The sequence below is a fragment of the Alligator mississippiensis genome, chromosome 9 (assembly GCF_030867095.1).
Source record: "Alligator mississippiensis isolate rAllMis1 chromosome 9, rAllMis1, whole genome shotgun sequence".
Lineage (NCBI taxonomy): Eukaryota > Metazoa > Chordata > Crocodylia > Alligatoridae > Alligator > Alligator mississippiensis.
In genome coordinates, this window is record NC_081832.1 from 64,017,671 (window position 1) to 64,035,113 (window position 17,443).

The window sequence follows — 17,443 nt, forward strand, 5'->3', positions numbered from 1 at the left end:
AACAGAGCAAAGTTAAAAATACAGTAACAGCGATGTAGCTAAACAACTGTCTAAATTATTTGTAAGGAAAAACATGATTCTGAGTTCAGTTTTACTACCTCTTTTGGAACTCCAGAACCAGGCCCTTAAGCAAGATGCTGTGAAAGCAGTATTTTCTTAACTTGTATGACCTTTCATAGGATTTCTGCAGCCAACAAGCAAATTCATTTACTCACTTGCAGAAAAAAACATACTGCATGCACTGCATTATTTAAAAGAGCAGGGGCTCATATCATTGTTCTGCAGTCATTTGTAACACCATGAAGTAGGGTGTAAAATACTCCCAAACAGAAAGTTTTACAACTACATGGCAGTGATGCAAAGATATAACCAATAAAAGGCTCCAATTGTACCCTTTATATATTACGGAACAGCCAAGCAATAGGGGCTGTTTTGGTACAAAACTAACCTACAGCTAGCTGAAGTCACAGAAGGCTCAACCCAGAGGCAAGGTACCCACAGGTTGTGTTCAGACCACAATGCCGCTACTGTCACCCTATGCACCACAGCAATTTCTAGCTGCCATCAACAGTTAGCACAAGTTAGAAGACATTTCCAGCTGGTCCAAGGCACCATTTCAGCACAGACTTTGGAGATACTGATGTTACCTAGGGCCCTTTCCAGCCCCATTAGTAAGAGTGAGCACTTGTCCATCACAGCCAAGTATAGAAACTAGAGATCTAGAGATGCAACAGCAATAAACAAGCTTAGTTTTAAAATTTAAGAGTAGTCATCTGTGCCAGTGACAGGGGCTGCCCTACCCCAAAAACGAACAGGTACCCAAACTGGCGAAGAATCATCGACATTTCATAGTTGACCTCTTTTTCAAAGAGGTCTATTATAAAATTATATCTATATGCAGCTACCTGAAATGTAAACATAAAAGTTAAGGGTCTGATTTCACTGGGCATCTTCCTGGCATAGAGAACAGGGCATTTAAAGTACAGTGAATTGGAAATGTGGTGAATGCCCTCCAAAAACATCCATTCTATGGCAGAATCAGTCTAAAACATTTTAAAGAATTTAACATTTGGAAGTAATATAAAAGACTCTAACTGTACTTCACACTGTCATTTTTAAGTATTTCACAGAATTTTAACTGAATCTGTCATTTTCAAATTTGGGGAAAAAAATTATTTATAAAAAGTTGATTTTGAGACTATATTGAACACTCAAAACTGGTGATGCAGAAAAGATAAAGGAAATCAACTACTAAGAAGCAGACTAATTTTGTTCAACATTTGTACTGCAAACTTCCAAGTGTGGCAAATTAACACACCTGCGCACACAGACATTTTTGGGGACAAAAACTAAAAATGGCCCCATTTTCATGAAATACTTTGACTTTGCTTTAAATAGCCATAGGCATATTAAATTACTATAGTTTTAAACAGTGAATGAGAATGTTTCCCACAGATGATTCTTCTGTACCTACAGCAAATGTTTAGCTGGCGTGTGGCACATACCCTGTTTCACATATGTAACGACATCTGAGTCAGCAGCCAATTCAGAAAAATGGATCTCATCAATTCCTGCCACTCTTCTGAAGTAATTAGAGACTTTAACTACTCCTGTGCAGTTGTTGTCGTATAAACAGTCTATCTTGGCATCATGAAGGGAGTCATATATTTTCTTTGATGAAAGCGGCCCTGATAGGTATTGCTCAAGAAACGCATCAAAAATGTTTGGTGCTGTGAAAAAGAAAGAAACAGCAAAACAAGCGCACACTGCAACTATCAGTTTGGGGAAGACACTCAAAGTAAGTTTTTGAAAACAATCATTAGTTTTGGATGCAATTTTGGCTATGGATAGATTAGATTGTGGCTTTTCTAACTATATTGTCACTTTCTGACACCACCCGAGAAATCTGGAACGTGGGCATAGACTACATCTGGGACTAAAGTAAATCATGCACAAAGTATATGGATAAATTAACCTCAGGTGAAAATGCATCTTTTATCATGAAAACTGTTCTCTGACTTTGTTTAAGTCATGCATTTAGAAATTTGCTATATCAAAAAATACAGTTTCTCACAACCATTGTTTTCAAAGAATTTTTGCAAAAATTCAACCAATTTTACATCCACGAATGACACAAGGAAACTACAGATTTGGAGGTTTTAAACATTAGCCGCATATTATGTGGCTGCATCAGTTTGTTTCACGTTATATTCCAATGTTGTTCACCTTCCATCGCTTGAGGTAGCACTGCCACTGGAGTCATCGCTAACACGTTACAATATCAGGGACTGACTGTGACAAGGTCTCCCCTGTCACTGCACATCTTGGGAATACAGGTTCAGCATAAAGATAGCTGCACTCAGCAGCACACCAACAAAATGAGCCTCTGAAATAAGGATCTTATGCTCAATATCTATGTGCAACTCCCTCTAAAACCAGGGCAATATATGGCCTGGGGTAACCTGTCATGAAAGATGCATGATTTTTGGTGCAAACTCAAGTGCTACACCAGAGTCAACTGGTAGCTCCTTGAGCATGCCTTCAATCATCATAGAATTAAGGTCAAAAAAGGAAAGAACTAAAGTACAGAAATGCACTGATATATCGGTCCATATCCGATCAGCACCAATAAAAGGAAAATTGATATTATTGGCAATCAGCTTTTTTTAGCCGGTACAGCCAATAATGTCACCGTTAAATGCCACGTGCATGCGTACAGCCACAGCATGCACATGATCAGGAATGCAGCCCAGCAGCTTGGAAAGCAGCGTCCTGCCACTAAGTCTGTAGGGGGAAGGCGCATGGTGGGGGACATATGGAGACCCTCCACAGTGAGGGAGAGAGCAGGGCTGGGGCAGGGGCAAGGGCAGAAGCAGCTGCCCAGCCTGGGCAATGAATGAGACCCTGGAAGCGGGGCACAACCATGGGTGGCTTGTCTTGGGGGGGGCAGGAGGGTGAGGAGAGAGAGGCAGCTCCCCACTGCTGCATACACTCCAACAGGAGGCATGGGGGACATGTGCCCCCCAGATTTTTGCACAGGGTAAGGGCACGCTGCCTGCTGCGGGCTTAGGGCTGCGCCAGCCTCTTCCCAGCAGGGAAGTTGAGCTGGGGCAGCGCTGGGATCAGTGGCTACAAGGTAGCTACAAGGAATTTTGGGGTGGTTGTAGCTCACCCTGTAGCCCCCTACCAGTGCCACTGCCCACCCCTGTCTGCCCCAAATGGAGCCCTAACCCAGCCTATTGTCAGGAAGAGGTCAGCACAGCCCCTGGCCCCGAGCCCACAGTGGGCAGCCTGCCCTCACCCCATGCACAAATCCAGGCAGCACATGCCCCCCAGACCTCCTGTGCGGGTGCATGCTTCAGTAGAAAGCCATCCTCCCATGACCCCCCAGATGAGCTGCCTGTAGCTCTGCCCCATTTCCAGAGTTACATTTGCTGCCTTAGCTGCGCAGCACCTGCCCCTGCCCCAGTCCCAGCCCCACCCCCTCCTCACTGTGGGGGCCTTGACCTGCCCACCCCAACCAAACACACACACACACTTCCCCCCACCCCGCCACAGACTTACCAGCAAGACAATGCTCTCCAAGCTGCCACGTTGCATATTGGCTATTGGATTGGTATCAGTCTATATGGCTGGTTAATAATCAGCCATTGGTACTGGTCAAAAAAATCTTTATCAGTACACCCCTACTAAAGTATAATGATAAAAGTCTCTTGAACAAAACCTGAAAACAAAAAAATGCACAGCTGCATTGACAATACCAGATTCATTGGCACAAGCCAAAAAGACAAAGCCCTCAATTACTTCAACCAGCCCCTTTACAGACTCTCAGGATCTCCCTGGCATTAGCCTACACACTCTTACAACATTTTTCCTCTTTTCTGACTGCTGTGTTTAGGGCAGAATTTTTATAAAAGTTACTTTATATGATTAATATGCACTGAATTCTATTCTCCCACTTAAATATTTAACAGTAACTAGCAAAAAAGATTGGTTTTAAGTTGTTTTTTTTCATAAAACTCCTTCATTGCAACTTACATTCAGTTTTCTTACAGAGCCACCTGTGCTCATTCTCACAGTTTAACTTCAAAATACTTGAGGATGTTGATTTCATACCGGCACATCTTCCAGCTGACTCTCCAGACATCGGTAACCTGACATGCAAGTACACAGGAAATCTCTTGGAACATTTACCTTTTTAAAAAAGTTTACCTGTATAAGATGGCCATTCAAATTTAAAGCATGAGAACAATAGTCCTTGGCATACAAAAACTTTGGAAACTTAAGTCTCAAAACACTCTTGGCAAATCTTTACGTTAACTTCTAGGCTGATTCAGCCACTAAGAGTTAAATCCCAGTGCAGAGGATAAATGTAAGGACTGATCACTACTTCAATACCACTTACACCTTCAAATTTAGAGATGTATACGGTCTGTAGCCTTGGTGTTTGTGTCTGCATGGGACCAAACTGTGGCCAGCACGAGCAAGGGCACAACTAGCATCCTTTCAGTGCCCTCTAGAACCAAATGCACCACTTCCCCTAGGAACATGGTGTCATGCTCCGTTTTATTACTGCTGTTTAGTAGAAATACCATGCTGACATATTAACATATGAATTATAATGAAAAACAGCTGTTTTTGCTTCCTTTTATCCACTGTAGAAATCAGGAAAAAATGTATTTTTAGGAAGATAGACAAGTACTATAGTCTCCTTTTTACAGATGAGGAAATTGTAGCACAGAGGGGTTATATAATTTCCTCAGCGTCACATTCCATTAATAAATTATCCATGAACAGGACCTAAGCTCAATCCTTCAGCTCATGACTGCTGTTTAGGGAATACAGACAACACTCAAAAGAAGCAAACCAGCTTTTATAGTATCTGAAAGAAGTATATATCTTCTTCCCATGTATAGTGTACTAATCCACCATATGCTTATTACAGCAAAAAAACAGTTGAACAAGAACTGGTGCTTACGGCACTGTGGTAAAGAGGGCATCAAGCACCCTTTCAGTAATACACTTCATTGCTGCTCTTTGCCATACATTTCAACAGATAGCTGGACTTCAGCAATTTGAGAATGCTGGCCTATACAGCAGGCTCTTCCCAAATAATGCACTATTCCTACAGATTTAGATATTTTCAAACTAATCAAAAACATGGAAAGAAAATTGCACAATAAATCACACTTTTCTTAATTATATTCTGAATTTCAAAATGCTGACAGAACTTAAAAGAAGTTTCAGTAACTTAGGTAAGTTTCAGTACAATATTTTCCTAGGATGCAAGATTATTGTCACTTTGACACCGACTCATATTTTATACCTTAACCCAGTACTGTAGGACAACTGAAAATGTGAAACATTACTTATGCTGTTTTGTCTTTAAGTCCTTTTATGGACCATCATTCTCAGCTGGTGGAATCAGTACAGCTACTAACTTCAGGAGAACTATGTGAGTTCACACCACCAAAGCCTGGTCCTCAAAATGCCCATCACAATCCTAAACACTACTTTACCAGTGAAGTTCTTTGGCTGCTGAGTTCCCATTTGACCAAATCCATATAGACTCTTGCTGCCTGCTATTCAGTCCAATCCAAAAAGTTTCAGATGTAATTAGAGACAACAGCCAAGCCTATCAATGACATAAGACAGCATGCCTTTTTTGAATACAGTGGTATTTACTGCTGCAAGGTCTAAAACATTAGATTCGAGTCTAAGATTATAGTTCAGACAATGGAAAATATATATGAATTTTCTTCTTTTTTTGTGTTTCATTCACACTTCCCCACCAAATATAAGAAATACCAGTTCTTTTTGACTCCCAATCCACAGCAGATCTGCACTTCTGAATCTTCTACACATCTGCCTTGCTTTTACCCAACTGACAGAGGCTTCTGTGCTCACAAAGTAACAGTTGCCTTCCCAATACGACCAACCAGGAAAACGTGGGCACCATACACTTTTCATTTCTAGTCAAAGAAGGAAGTAAAAATACAATAAGGTCCTGTTTACTGGCATCTAATGAAAGGATCATTAGTTAATCACTGACAAAATGAATGGGAAAGAGAAACAACAGCCAAAGTTAGCTCATGTAAAATGACACCAAAAACACATGCAGATCTTCAAAGTTTTGTACTGCATTAAACAAATACAATCCTCCTGCATGGAAAATGCCTGTGTTACCATTTACGTACCTCTTTGACAGGCTGTTGGTGCACTCTGGGCACTGCAAAAGTGGAAATCATTGCAAGTGCCTGTGTATGGATTGCAGAGGCCATTATTGTAACATAAACTGCACACAGACGAACAATCCTTTCCGAAGTAACCCATAGCACAATCTAAAAACCAAGAGTGGAAGCTGTCATGCCATGCATTTCATGGCCACACAGTTAAGATACAATGGCTGGATATGCCTGTGACAGTACCTTTTATAGCTAGAGAAGAAGTAAAGAGAAAGGGCCCCTGTTCCACAATGAAAGCCTACTTCCAAATTGCTTCTTTTGGGAATCTGGATGCAAAATAGAGAGTGGGGGGCAAAGAGTATGCACAGCCATGGCTCTGTCTCCATATGCCAACCTGGGAGTATGCCAGATAGGGGTATGCTTCACCCCTAGAAAGCCTTGCAGTGCTCCTCCCTCTGTGGCTAGATTTCGGCACCTGAACCCAGCTTTGGTGAAATATTACAATTTTTTTTGTGTTTAAACCTCAAATCTGGAGTGGATCAAATCAACCCCTGACAGATACCAAAGGAGTCCAACCATTTCTCTTATACTTTGGCAGCATTGGTACAATTTGTCCTGCCAATAGAGACTGAAAGGACACCCACAGAAGCCTGGAAATTACATGTCTTTAACTGTATGACAAACACTGCAGAGTGTAAAACCATCTTGGAACAATAATAGAAGACACTCAGAATTAGGAATAACCATGCTACCACTGTTAACCTAGCAGTTAATAGCAGAATCACATTAGAAACAATGGAAGCCACTTTCTGTTCCTCTAGATAGGGCTTGTAACTGGTCTTATGACAGTGAATGGGATCTGTGGGCTACCTGAATATTTCAGGCTTACCTGATTTTACGTAGGCGTAGGAATTGCTCTCTTCACTTTTCATCAATTCTGTTCCTCTAGCAAGGACATAAGCATTCTGCCAGGTAGAAATTCCTGTGCACTTCTCCCTAAGTTCCAGGCAGGCTTCTTTAGCAAAGTGCAAATCTGCATGTACTTCTAATGGATCACGTGTTGATGAGAGAAGGACTTTGGCTTTATGTTCTTGATATCGCTCAACATCTAAAGAGAAGGGGAGAAAAAATATAAGAAACATAAAGTGCAATAATATAGCTAGGTGTCCACCTAGGCTCCCAAAGGCACAGCTCAGGTGCCAATCCAACCTCTGCAATCAACCCAACCTCCTCTGCCTGCAAAACCACAGCTGGTTGTGTACACTTCTTTAAAGTTAAAGAGTTCTTGCTGTTTTAGTCAACTAAAAATCCATAATGAAAAGAGTGAGCTTGCAATTTGCCACATTCTGATTGGACCTCTATGGTGGTGCACTCTCTCATTTTTTTTTCCATGCACACTGCAATATACACTACAACAGGATTACCTGAGTGCCTCTACTCTCCTTCTTGTCAATGACTGAAAGCCAAGAAGGAGCAAGGCCTATGTACCACTTAAGTCCCCAAACTAGAAACATAAGTAAAACATATGCTACGTGCCAGTCCTTTACTACACAGGAGTGAATTTGACTCAACCCAAGCATTGCTGGATTGATAAACTGAACAGCATCAGAGAGCAGGTTCAAACTGAAAGATGGCATTTGACAAAACCTTTCTAACTCGAAAAAGATTAAAAAAGACAATTATGAAGTTGTACAATTTTCCAGAAAATTTGAGACAAAGCAAACTATTTTTGAGAACCAGGAGAAGCAGGGAAATGATCTTGGATTACTTCTGAGTCATGCTTTATTGTAAGTGGCCATGTGAAAATTGCAGGTTAGTTCTCTCTGTGTCATCAGCATTCAAAAGCTGTGTAACAAAGGGAAAATATAAAAGATAAAAGATTTGATCTGCCTTTTTAGTTTTCTTGCATCAGTTTGCAAACCTCGTGTCATTCTGTTGTTTTAAAAAAATAATATCCTGATACTTAAAAATAAAAGAACAATGCCTATTTCTAAATTATTTATCATATATAGCATGCAGGAATCAAGAGTAATTCAAAAACTGCAAAGCTGTATGTGAAGACCAGCTTTCAAAAACAAATCTATCACAGAAGACAGAGCACAAAGCCAGGCCATGTTCAACAGACTACTGGGTAAGTCAAAGGCATTTTATAAAGTGATTTACTTTTTTCCTTATTGTTACAAATAAAAAGTATAAAAAACAGCTGCAGAAATTGTCAAAAAGATAATGAAATCCTGGCAGCTGAAATCCAAGAGATCTTTGTTTTATAAAGTGTTGACATAGCTCATAAGGAGTTTCCTATGGCTTTCAGAAGAGCATTCTGTGAAATTCAACTTTAATCAAAAAAGTAAAAACCGTGGCAGCAGGCTTCTATTATTTTCTAAGACTCATAACTCATTTCTGCCTCCTTTCATACAGAGCTCATTGTTATCACTTTCTCCACAGGAGCAAAATGAACAGCACTTAACTGTCCAGTTAAGATTTACAAAAACACTAATGAAAAAGATTAATCAAAACACGCTTAACTACCCTGACAGGATGACTCAACAGTAGCTTGTGGTTCCTGTTTAATACATTAAGAATATCAAGTGACTAGTGAATTCCATTTGAAAAAAATGGACTGTGCTAAGACTCAGCAATGTGATTTTGTTCTTATCATACTGGTATAAAGATACCTTACACTGATATTGTTTATTTCAGTTCCTGACATGAAATAATCTAACCCCAATATAATAAAATCAGCAAAAAATTAAAATGTAAACAAGCCCTTAGTAGCAAGAGCTTACTCCCTTAATGTTTTTTCCTGAATATATTCCCTATAAGCCCCTTTGAGCCCTAAGGGCGCATCTGGGTAAGCGCAGCTGTGCGGCATGTGGCACCACAAACGTGTTTGGGGCGCCACAGACCGCACAATTCGGTGCTCTCTGCACTGCAAGGGCGTGCTGCCCAAGCGTGTGCTACTCTGGGTTTTTAATCTGCAGGGTTTTTGACCCCTGGATATCCAGGAGTCAGAAAAACCCATGAAAAAAAAGACAGCAGCACATGCTCAGGCATGGGAGCCATACTAACACAGGACCATCCAGTGGGGTGTATCTGGGTGTATTTTGTTACTGTAGCTGTGATGGCTGCAGTTGGGACTTGCATTTAATATGTGCATTGCTGTTCTTCAGGAGCTAAAACAGTGGTATCCAGTGACCGGGTAGGCATCTTAAAGCAACACACTCATTATTTAGCATCAATGCATTTCAGAGAAAAATATCATAAAACAAAAGACTGTATGTCTAACTAGCAAAAAAACACCTCTTGAAAGTCTGTTGAACCAGGAACGTATGATCCTGAAAATGGAAGCTTATCCACTGTTTGTCAACAGTCTATGTTAATATAAAGCAATATAGCAATCTAAAGCAATATGAGGCAGACTCTTCCTATGCCTGGAGAAGCATATTTGTGCCCAAAAGCTTGCAAAGAACAATTTTTCCAACTATTTAGTTGGTCTAATAAAATATATTACATTTACCCAAAGAACCTCATCTGCCTATTTTTCTCACTTAATAGTTATATAGTCTCCCTCAACAGCAAAATCACATAAAGCATTAATAAATTTATTATATGGCAGTTCCACATCTGCCTAAGGAACTACTTACGAAAACAAACACTACTCATAATTGAGTTTTCAGGATTGTTAAAAGTTACATTTGTGAGAAAATACCTGATTTAGATATTGATCAATTAAGCAATTTCTGTACACATTCTCACCTGCACTTCTCTTGCATATCCAATGGGCCTTGGCATTACAGTCCAAAGGAATCAAGTTGCCGTTAGAAATTTTCACACAGTACGTAGTGTTTGGCTGAACTGGGTGTGTGATCCAAGACCTCTCATTATATTTTAATGGAATAAAAAAAAAAGTCACTATTAAAGAAAAAAAATCTAGAGACATAATCACTACAGCACAGTAAGTTCTGATGTTCTGGTTTGTTTATTTTTAATCAGCACTGTGGTTGGTGAAAAAAACAGAAGGCGAAACCATCAGATTTCAGTGAAAGTTGCCATTTTTTAATTTAACATTTGAAATATTGGCCAGGTCTAGCTTTTGGTTCCGTTCCCTGTCTCTGAACTCTCAAATCTATGTTGTGCTATAGCAGTCAAGTTTGAAAACAGACCAAGCTCTTTTAAACACCAAGCCACACATCTCCTATGCTGTTCATACAGAGAGAGAAATACAGGTCAATTTGCCAGATCTCCCACTCTCCCACTACTGGAACACTGTGACGGGGAAACTCTGGTCTCACCAGCAAGAAGTTTCTCTGCTGGATTACTAAGGTTATAACAATATTGCTGTGCCCAGTAGAAAGAAAACCTTTAACAGGCATTTACTGCTACTCCAGCCATTATACCCAGTGAAAAAGGGGTTGGAATGGGATTGAGGGTCTCACTGAATAGCTCTGTATTCTTCATTTCATGTTAAGTTATATATATTCCATACATCTTTTCCTCAGAAGCTCTCCAACGCAATGTCTATATCTGAGCTAGTGGGTTCAAATCCCGTTGTCAAAATAATTTAATCTGCATGACGTAGCCAGAGTTTCTGCTGCAGTCTGCTTCACTAGTATTATCATAGAATCATAGGCAATGAGAATTGGAAGGGACCTCAGGTCTAGTCCAACCCCCTGCTCCAGAAAGGACCATCCGCAAAAAAACATCCCAGCCAAAGCTTTGTCTAGCCAGGCCTTGAAAACCTCCAAGGATGGAGCTTCCACCACTTCTCTGGGTAAACTGTTCCAGTGTTTTACTACCCTCCAGGTGAGAAAATTCTTCCTCATATCTAACCTAAACTTCCCTTGCTGAAACTTGAGACCATTCCTCCTTGTTCTCTCACCTGCCATCAATGAGAACAGTCCAGCTCTATCCTCTTTGTAACCCCCCTTCAGGTAGTTGAAGGCTGCTATTACATCCCCTCAGTCTCCTCTTCTACAGGCTAAATAAGCCCACTTCCCTCAGTCTTTCCTCAGAAGCCCCAGCCCCCTCACCATATTTGTCATCCTCCGCTGGACTCTCCAATTTGTCCACATCCTTTCTGTAGTGGGGGGGGGGCCAAAACTGAACACAGTACTCCAGGTGTGGCCTCACCAGTGCTGAATAGGGGAATAATCACTTCCCTTGACCTGGTGGCAACACACCTACCACAGTGCAGCCCAGTACGCTGTCAGCCTTCTTGGCAACAAGGGCACACTGTTGGCTCATCTTCAGCTTATCGTCCACTGTAACCCCCAGGTCCTTTTCTGCAGAGCTGCTGCCCAGCCAGTCAGCTCCCCCGGCCTGTACACGCGGTGCATGGGATTGTTCTGTCCTAAGTGCAGGACTTTGCACTGATTACATGAGTATTAACTGATCTGATTACATGAGGACTAACTCATGTAATCAGATTTTTACCTTCTACAGGTGATTATTTTTAAGTCTTATTTTTATCTCGTGAAAAAATAAATAAAAGTGGATCAAGCAAACATGCTCAGTATACTTAAAAAACCCCACACTTATTTAGTAAGTGAATTTTTCAAATCATACTTACCAGGGTGCTGTCAGATCTGCTGGTGATCCTTCGGACCATCTAAAATTAGTCATATCTTCCAAATTATTCAATCCAATCCAAAAATTGTCCAGAGGCAACTGTAAAATCCACATCTGCAGAAATCATAGAAATGATTAATTATTTTCTAAACGGGTTTGAGTAACAATCAGCACTTGTATAATAACTTTCATCCAGGAAATTCAGACACTGCTTCTAAAAATACTGTAAAAAGAGTTATTATCCCTCTTTTAGAAATCTGAGGACTGAGACACAGGCAAGCAAGTGTCTTTTCTGAGGTCACATGACATCTCTGGTAGGGCAGAAAATTCAAGGAAGACTTCTGGTCTTTTTAAATACTAGACAACATGGTCTCTCTCACACATCAGGCCAAATTCTTCTCCTAGTTATACTCCTGCACCCTCATAGTATCAACAGGATAGCTCTGATGTAATTCCGTGCAAAGACTCTCTCACCAGCATACAGCATGCATGACTCATTTAGTTCCAAAACTAAAAGCAGTGCAGATGGCAGCAGGCATCATAAAGCAGCAAACTAATCAATATCTCTGCGCAGCCTCTCCCCAGGCATATTTTATTTTTAAAGAGTTCTTGAACATCAGAATAAAAAAGCATTTAATTTGCATGCAGTCAGAGAACAGGGAGATAGAAGCAGTGCATGCAGGTTTGGTTATGTATCAAATTCACAAGATGACATGCTCTTTTTTTGCTTTTTAAATGTCTTGTCTTTGCAATTATTAGTGTTTTTAAAGAAAGATGCTCAACAGCCCTAGTTCAAGGGAACTTACAAGATCTACATCCTTCAGTAGAAATAAACTGCAGTGAGTCTGTTAAGAACTGCATAAAGAATCTGACAGCATTTTTTTAAATTACTAACACACCTGAAGCAAAGAAAATGACTCACTTATTATTGTTTCTTTTTTAAATTAATTTCCTGTGCTGATGTGTTCCCATTGCACTTTTGTCCAAAGAGCTGATTTGCTTCTTGTTTTCAATAATATAAATCCAGGATAAATAATCGCAACACACTCAATGGACTCATACAACTGTAAAAACAGTGACTAAGTCTCCACATTTAAAGCAACGTTGTCAAAGACTATCGGGACAAACCTTGTTCAACAATGAAGTCTGCAAATGTGAAGACCCTACGGGTGATCCTACAAAACCATGCAGTATAGTAGTGGAACTTGCTCCACTGAAACCTCCACTTAGTACAGGTGCACCAATATAGTGGTGCCGTATCAAATCAGGACCAATAAAAGGAAAATTACCATTATCGACTATCGGCTTTTTTTGGCCAGTGTAGCCAATAATGTCACCAATAAATGATGCATGCATGCGCACAACCACCATGCGTACAACCAGGAATGGAGCAGCTCTCCCAGCAGCTTGGAGAGCAGTGTCCTGCCGGTAAGTCTGTGAGGTGGAAGGAGAGTGGGGGAGGGAAGGGGCATGAGCAGGGGCAGACTGAGGCCCCCATTGCATGGGACAAGGGCAGGGACTGGGGCAGTGAATGGGACCCTGGGACCAGGAGCAGAACAGAACCGCGGGAGGCTCGTCCGGGCGCGGGGGGGCACAGCCCCGGGGGAGGCATGAGGGCCATGTGTCCTCCTGGATTTGTGTGTGGGGAGGAGGTAGGCTGCCCACTGTGGGCTCGGGTCCAGGGGCTCTGCTAGTCTCTTCCCAGCCTAGGGGCAGGGCCGGGGATGGGCTCAAAGCAGGCAGAAGCAGGGCAGGCTCAGCTGCATGGGGTGGGTGGCAGCAGCACTGGGAGGGGTGCGTATGGGGGGGCTATGGAGAATTTTAGAGTGGCTATAGCCCCTCCCCCCACCAATTCTCCCCTAATGCCACCCATGTTCAGGGCACTCCACTCTGCTGCCTTTCCCTTGGAAGCCCTGCACTGGAAGGTGGGCAGGGGGCATGCAGCCGATGGGGGCTCCTAAGGGAAAGGCAGAAGAGTGGAGTGCCCCCAGCAGGGGTAACGCTAGGGGGGGCTTGGGGAGCTATAGTCCTCCCAAAATTCCCCCATACCCACATAGCCATCCCAAAGATCCCACATACCCAACCCTCCCAGAGCTGCCTGCCCTGCGCAGCTGATCCTGCCACACTCCTACCAGCTCCAAGCCAAACCCCCCACCAGGAAGAGCCTGGCATCGCCCTTGGCCCTGAGCCCACAGTGGGCAGCGCGCCTTCGCCCCGTGCACAAATCTGGCAGGGCACATGACCCCCCATGCCTCCCACAAAGATGTGCACAGCAGCAGGGAGCGCCTCCCCTGGCACCCCACCCTGGACAAGCTGTCCGCAGCTCTGTCCTGCTCCCAGCCCCGGGGTCCCATTTACTGCCAAGGGCAGTGCCTGCCCCTGCCCCAGGACCACTCTCTCTTTTACTGTGGGGGGCCTTGGTCTGCCCCCACATGGCCCTTCCCCACCACAGACCTACTGGCAGGTTGCTGCTCTCCACCCTGCCCGGCTGCATTCCTGTCAATTGGCTATCAGATCAGTATCAGCCAATAAGGCTGGTTAACAATCAGCTGAATGGGCCAAGAAAATCTTTATCGGTGCACCCCTACCATTTAGGTTTCTTAGTAGACTGCATGGTGATATCAGAAATTCCTCATTTCTGATTTAAAAGGAAATACTCCCAATGTCTCCTGGAGCTTTCACAAAATTCCCTTAAATTTATTCCCCCTTTACTACACAACTTTTTCTGTGATTAAAATTCAGACACAAGCTGGTTAAGAGTCGCCATCAGCAGGCCTGAGAAAGGACCTCCATAAGCAATGCTGCTGAGGTCAAAAGTGCCTGGGCAGGTTCAATCATTGTAAAGAGAGCAGCTGTCTTTGATAAGTGTCACCAACACATGCCGACCAAGCGTGACCAGGCTAAAGTGACAGTTTTTAACATGATGGAGTACAGTTGGACTAAAGACACTGTATGGGACTAACAGAGACTGCTGCTGGCAGTGATTAACTACTGGTTTTCTACTGCTCCTTTACATGGCATTCACATTAGTCCCTAATCCCCAAAGTGCCCAACAAGTTTACATATAACCAGAGAAATAACTGGATTATTTTCTGAATGCTGCTTTTAAGGTGTAAATTAGGCTCTGAAGACAAATTCCCCAGGTATAACTGCTGTAATGAATGGGAAGGAAGGTTGCAGAGACCAGACATCAGAAACAGATGACAGGAGCTCTGAATACCTCAAGCTGCAGCTTCAGGAGGTTTCATATGTACTCAGCACTTTTGGAGAAGAGAATCTTGGTTTAGCTGATGAATTTTCAGTGTTTCTATGACTGCAAATTTTGGCATGAACCTCTCTGAGCATCAACTAGGGGAGACATTGTAAAATGCTTTGAGAACTTAGCAGAGAGTACTCAACGGCTTTCTGACAAGCTATTTACTGCTTTTACAAAATAAGTCTATGAACAATTCTAAGAAATTTGCATATAGAGGGTATAAATGTCTCTTCTCTCAGCTCCTTGCATTGCTAGTCTCACTTGCCAGCTCCATACTCCTTTACGGAGCTGTCTTTTTCCTGATTTCTTGCTGCCAGTTCTTACGCCTTCCCCAGATTCTTCTTGAGTCCAATTTTCTTGTCCCTACTTACTCATACAGCTTTCCTCAGTCTCTTCTCTTTTCAGCTCCTCATCCAATTTCAGTGTCTTGCTTTCAGCCAACTGGCTCTCAGGCTCTTCCCATTTTTCATACCGCTTCCTGTTCTCCTACCCCAAGAAGTATAGCTTTCCTTCTCCCCTGTCTGTCTCCCAGTCTCTTGTTCTTCCTCCAATCCAGACCTCTAACTCAGTCAGTCACAATCCCATAATCCCTATACCCAACTACTCCTTGCCCCCCACCACTAGGATCTAGCTCTTGTACACTCTGCACTCAAATTAAACAGCTCCCTCCTCTACAATGCCTGCATAGCACAAGGGGAAGGGTCACTGAGTTTTCAAAAGAAACCCATTTGATTTCACAGAACATATAAAAACAGCCATTATTTCTACTAAAAAAAAGGCAAATTTGTAGAGATTTTCACCAGGGCAGCTATAAGCATATCCCCGGCATAAAGGCCACTCACTGCCAAATGTAAAGTCCTTGCTCCAAAGTATCCTGATGTTGGAGTGTTCCAAAACAGAAAAAAAGAGGTCACCTTCTGCACAGGCAAAACAACGTATCTGTCTCTAGCCTCATTCCCGGGAAAACAGCTGTACAAAGCATCAAATAGGCTCTGATGGCTGCAGTGCAGGACATGGAGTCAGGACTCTCAGGATCTAGTCCTAGAACTGAGAGAATTTAGCAAGTCAGTGCTCTGTTGTTGCCTAATTTTCCCATGGCATGAGGGTGCTGTAAGACTTCAATTAACATTGACCAAATACTCTTAGATCTCAGACTGAAATAAAGATAGCTATATGTTTATAACAACACTATAAAAAGGCAGAGTATCTTATGCAGTAACTAACAAACAAGTTTTCCTCTTGAGATCTGAGCTCAAATCCCTATGACAGGCAAAAGGCAGGTCAAGATGGCACCAGATGCTAGCAATAGCAGTCCTAGCATCTGACAAAGCAGATTGTTCATGCCTTTGAACTAGTTAGTCTCTCAGATGGCACCCTGCACTAGCTTGTCTTTCTTCATACCAACATAGCTAACCATCTCTGCATTCATGGAAATCCCTTTGAAGCTTACATGTGAAAACAACTGTCCCAACTTGTAACAGCTTTTCTCTTCCCACACTACAGAACAGATGGAGAAGCGCACACGCAGAACGTGCACAGTAATTCAGGGTAAGAAAAGATGAAATTCACCAGAAATACAAAAGAAATGTTAACCTTGTGCTTCTTCAAGAAAGAAGATAGGGACTAGAAACAAAATAAGTTAAGTCTAAGTGGTCTTGTAGACGAGTTTAAAAATTACACAAACAGCCCAATACTTACTTTTTCTGAAGGATTCGTGATTGTTAATAGTTCTGTGTCTCGATATCGTTTGCAGTATCGCAATGCTTCAATCCAAGTTCCAGTACGACTCCTTTCAACGCAATAGCAATGTCCTTGCCAGTAGTGCCAACAAGGGGCTTGAGGACAATTCAATGTGAACTTGGCTTTAAGGAATTAAAAATAAATAAAAAATAAAAGCATTTTCTTCCCATATGTAAAAATTATCCAGCCCAATGGATATGTAGTAGACAACATCTGACCTAACAATATTTCCCCTGTATTTATTAGAATGCTTAAATATTTTAGAAAATGGCTATTTACAGAGCAAATGCAATGATGCAGTTTAACACATAATAAATAAATAATTTGCAAGCTGCTTTGGGGTTTAGCTAATTAATCATAAAGTATCTCATCTGTACTAAGTTTAAGGAACCAGTGTAGTTATAAGACCTGCTAATAAGCCTTTGTAACCTATAGTTTCCAGAAGTCTGACTGTTTGGTTATTTATAAAAAAATATGAATGTTCTGTGAGCTACAATACCACAGCTAGAACTAAATACCACCAAAACATGGGCAACTCCAAATGATCCCACTCATCTTTGCAATTTATCTTAACAATTATATTTGAACTACAATTTTATTTTCCACTATTAAAAAAGTAATTATTCCAAATCTACAGCAAGGAACATAAGTCTCTGATTCATTTAACGTTTTTGGTAGAGGTGCACTGTTATAT

General features: G+C 41.9%; 1 protein-coding gene across 1 annotated transcript in view; it reads right to left on the reverse strand.

The window, feature by feature from the left end:
• The window catches only part of LOC102576988 (versican core protein), a 33,435-nt gene that overhangs the window by 1,237 nt on the left and 14,755 nt on the right, over positions 1 to 17,443 (reverse strand). Inside the window, exons 2-9 of the mRNA XM_059733420.1 lie at positions 16,708 to 16,871; positions 11,755 to 11,867; positions 9,942 to 10,060; positions 7,075 to 7,293; positions 6,198 to 6,341; positions 5,520 to 5,972; positions 4,039 to 4,154; positions 1,506 to 1,730 (exon numbers count right to left, since the gene is read on the reverse strand). Of these exons, the coding sequence (XP_059589403.1) occupies positions 5,779 to 5,972; positions 6,198 to 6,341; positions 7,075 to 7,293; positions 9,942 to 10,060; positions 11,755 to 11,867; positions 16,708 to 16,871 (953 nt within the window). The 3' untranslated portion in view covers positions 1,506 to 1,730; positions 4,039 to 4,154; positions 5,520 to 5,778. The remainder of the gene's footprint in view (positions 1 to 1,505; positions 1,731 to 4,038; positions 4,155 to 5,519; positions 5,973 to 6,197; positions 6,342 to 7,074; positions 7,294 to 9,941; positions 10,061 to 11,754; positions 11,868 to 16,707; positions 16,872 to 17,443) is intronic.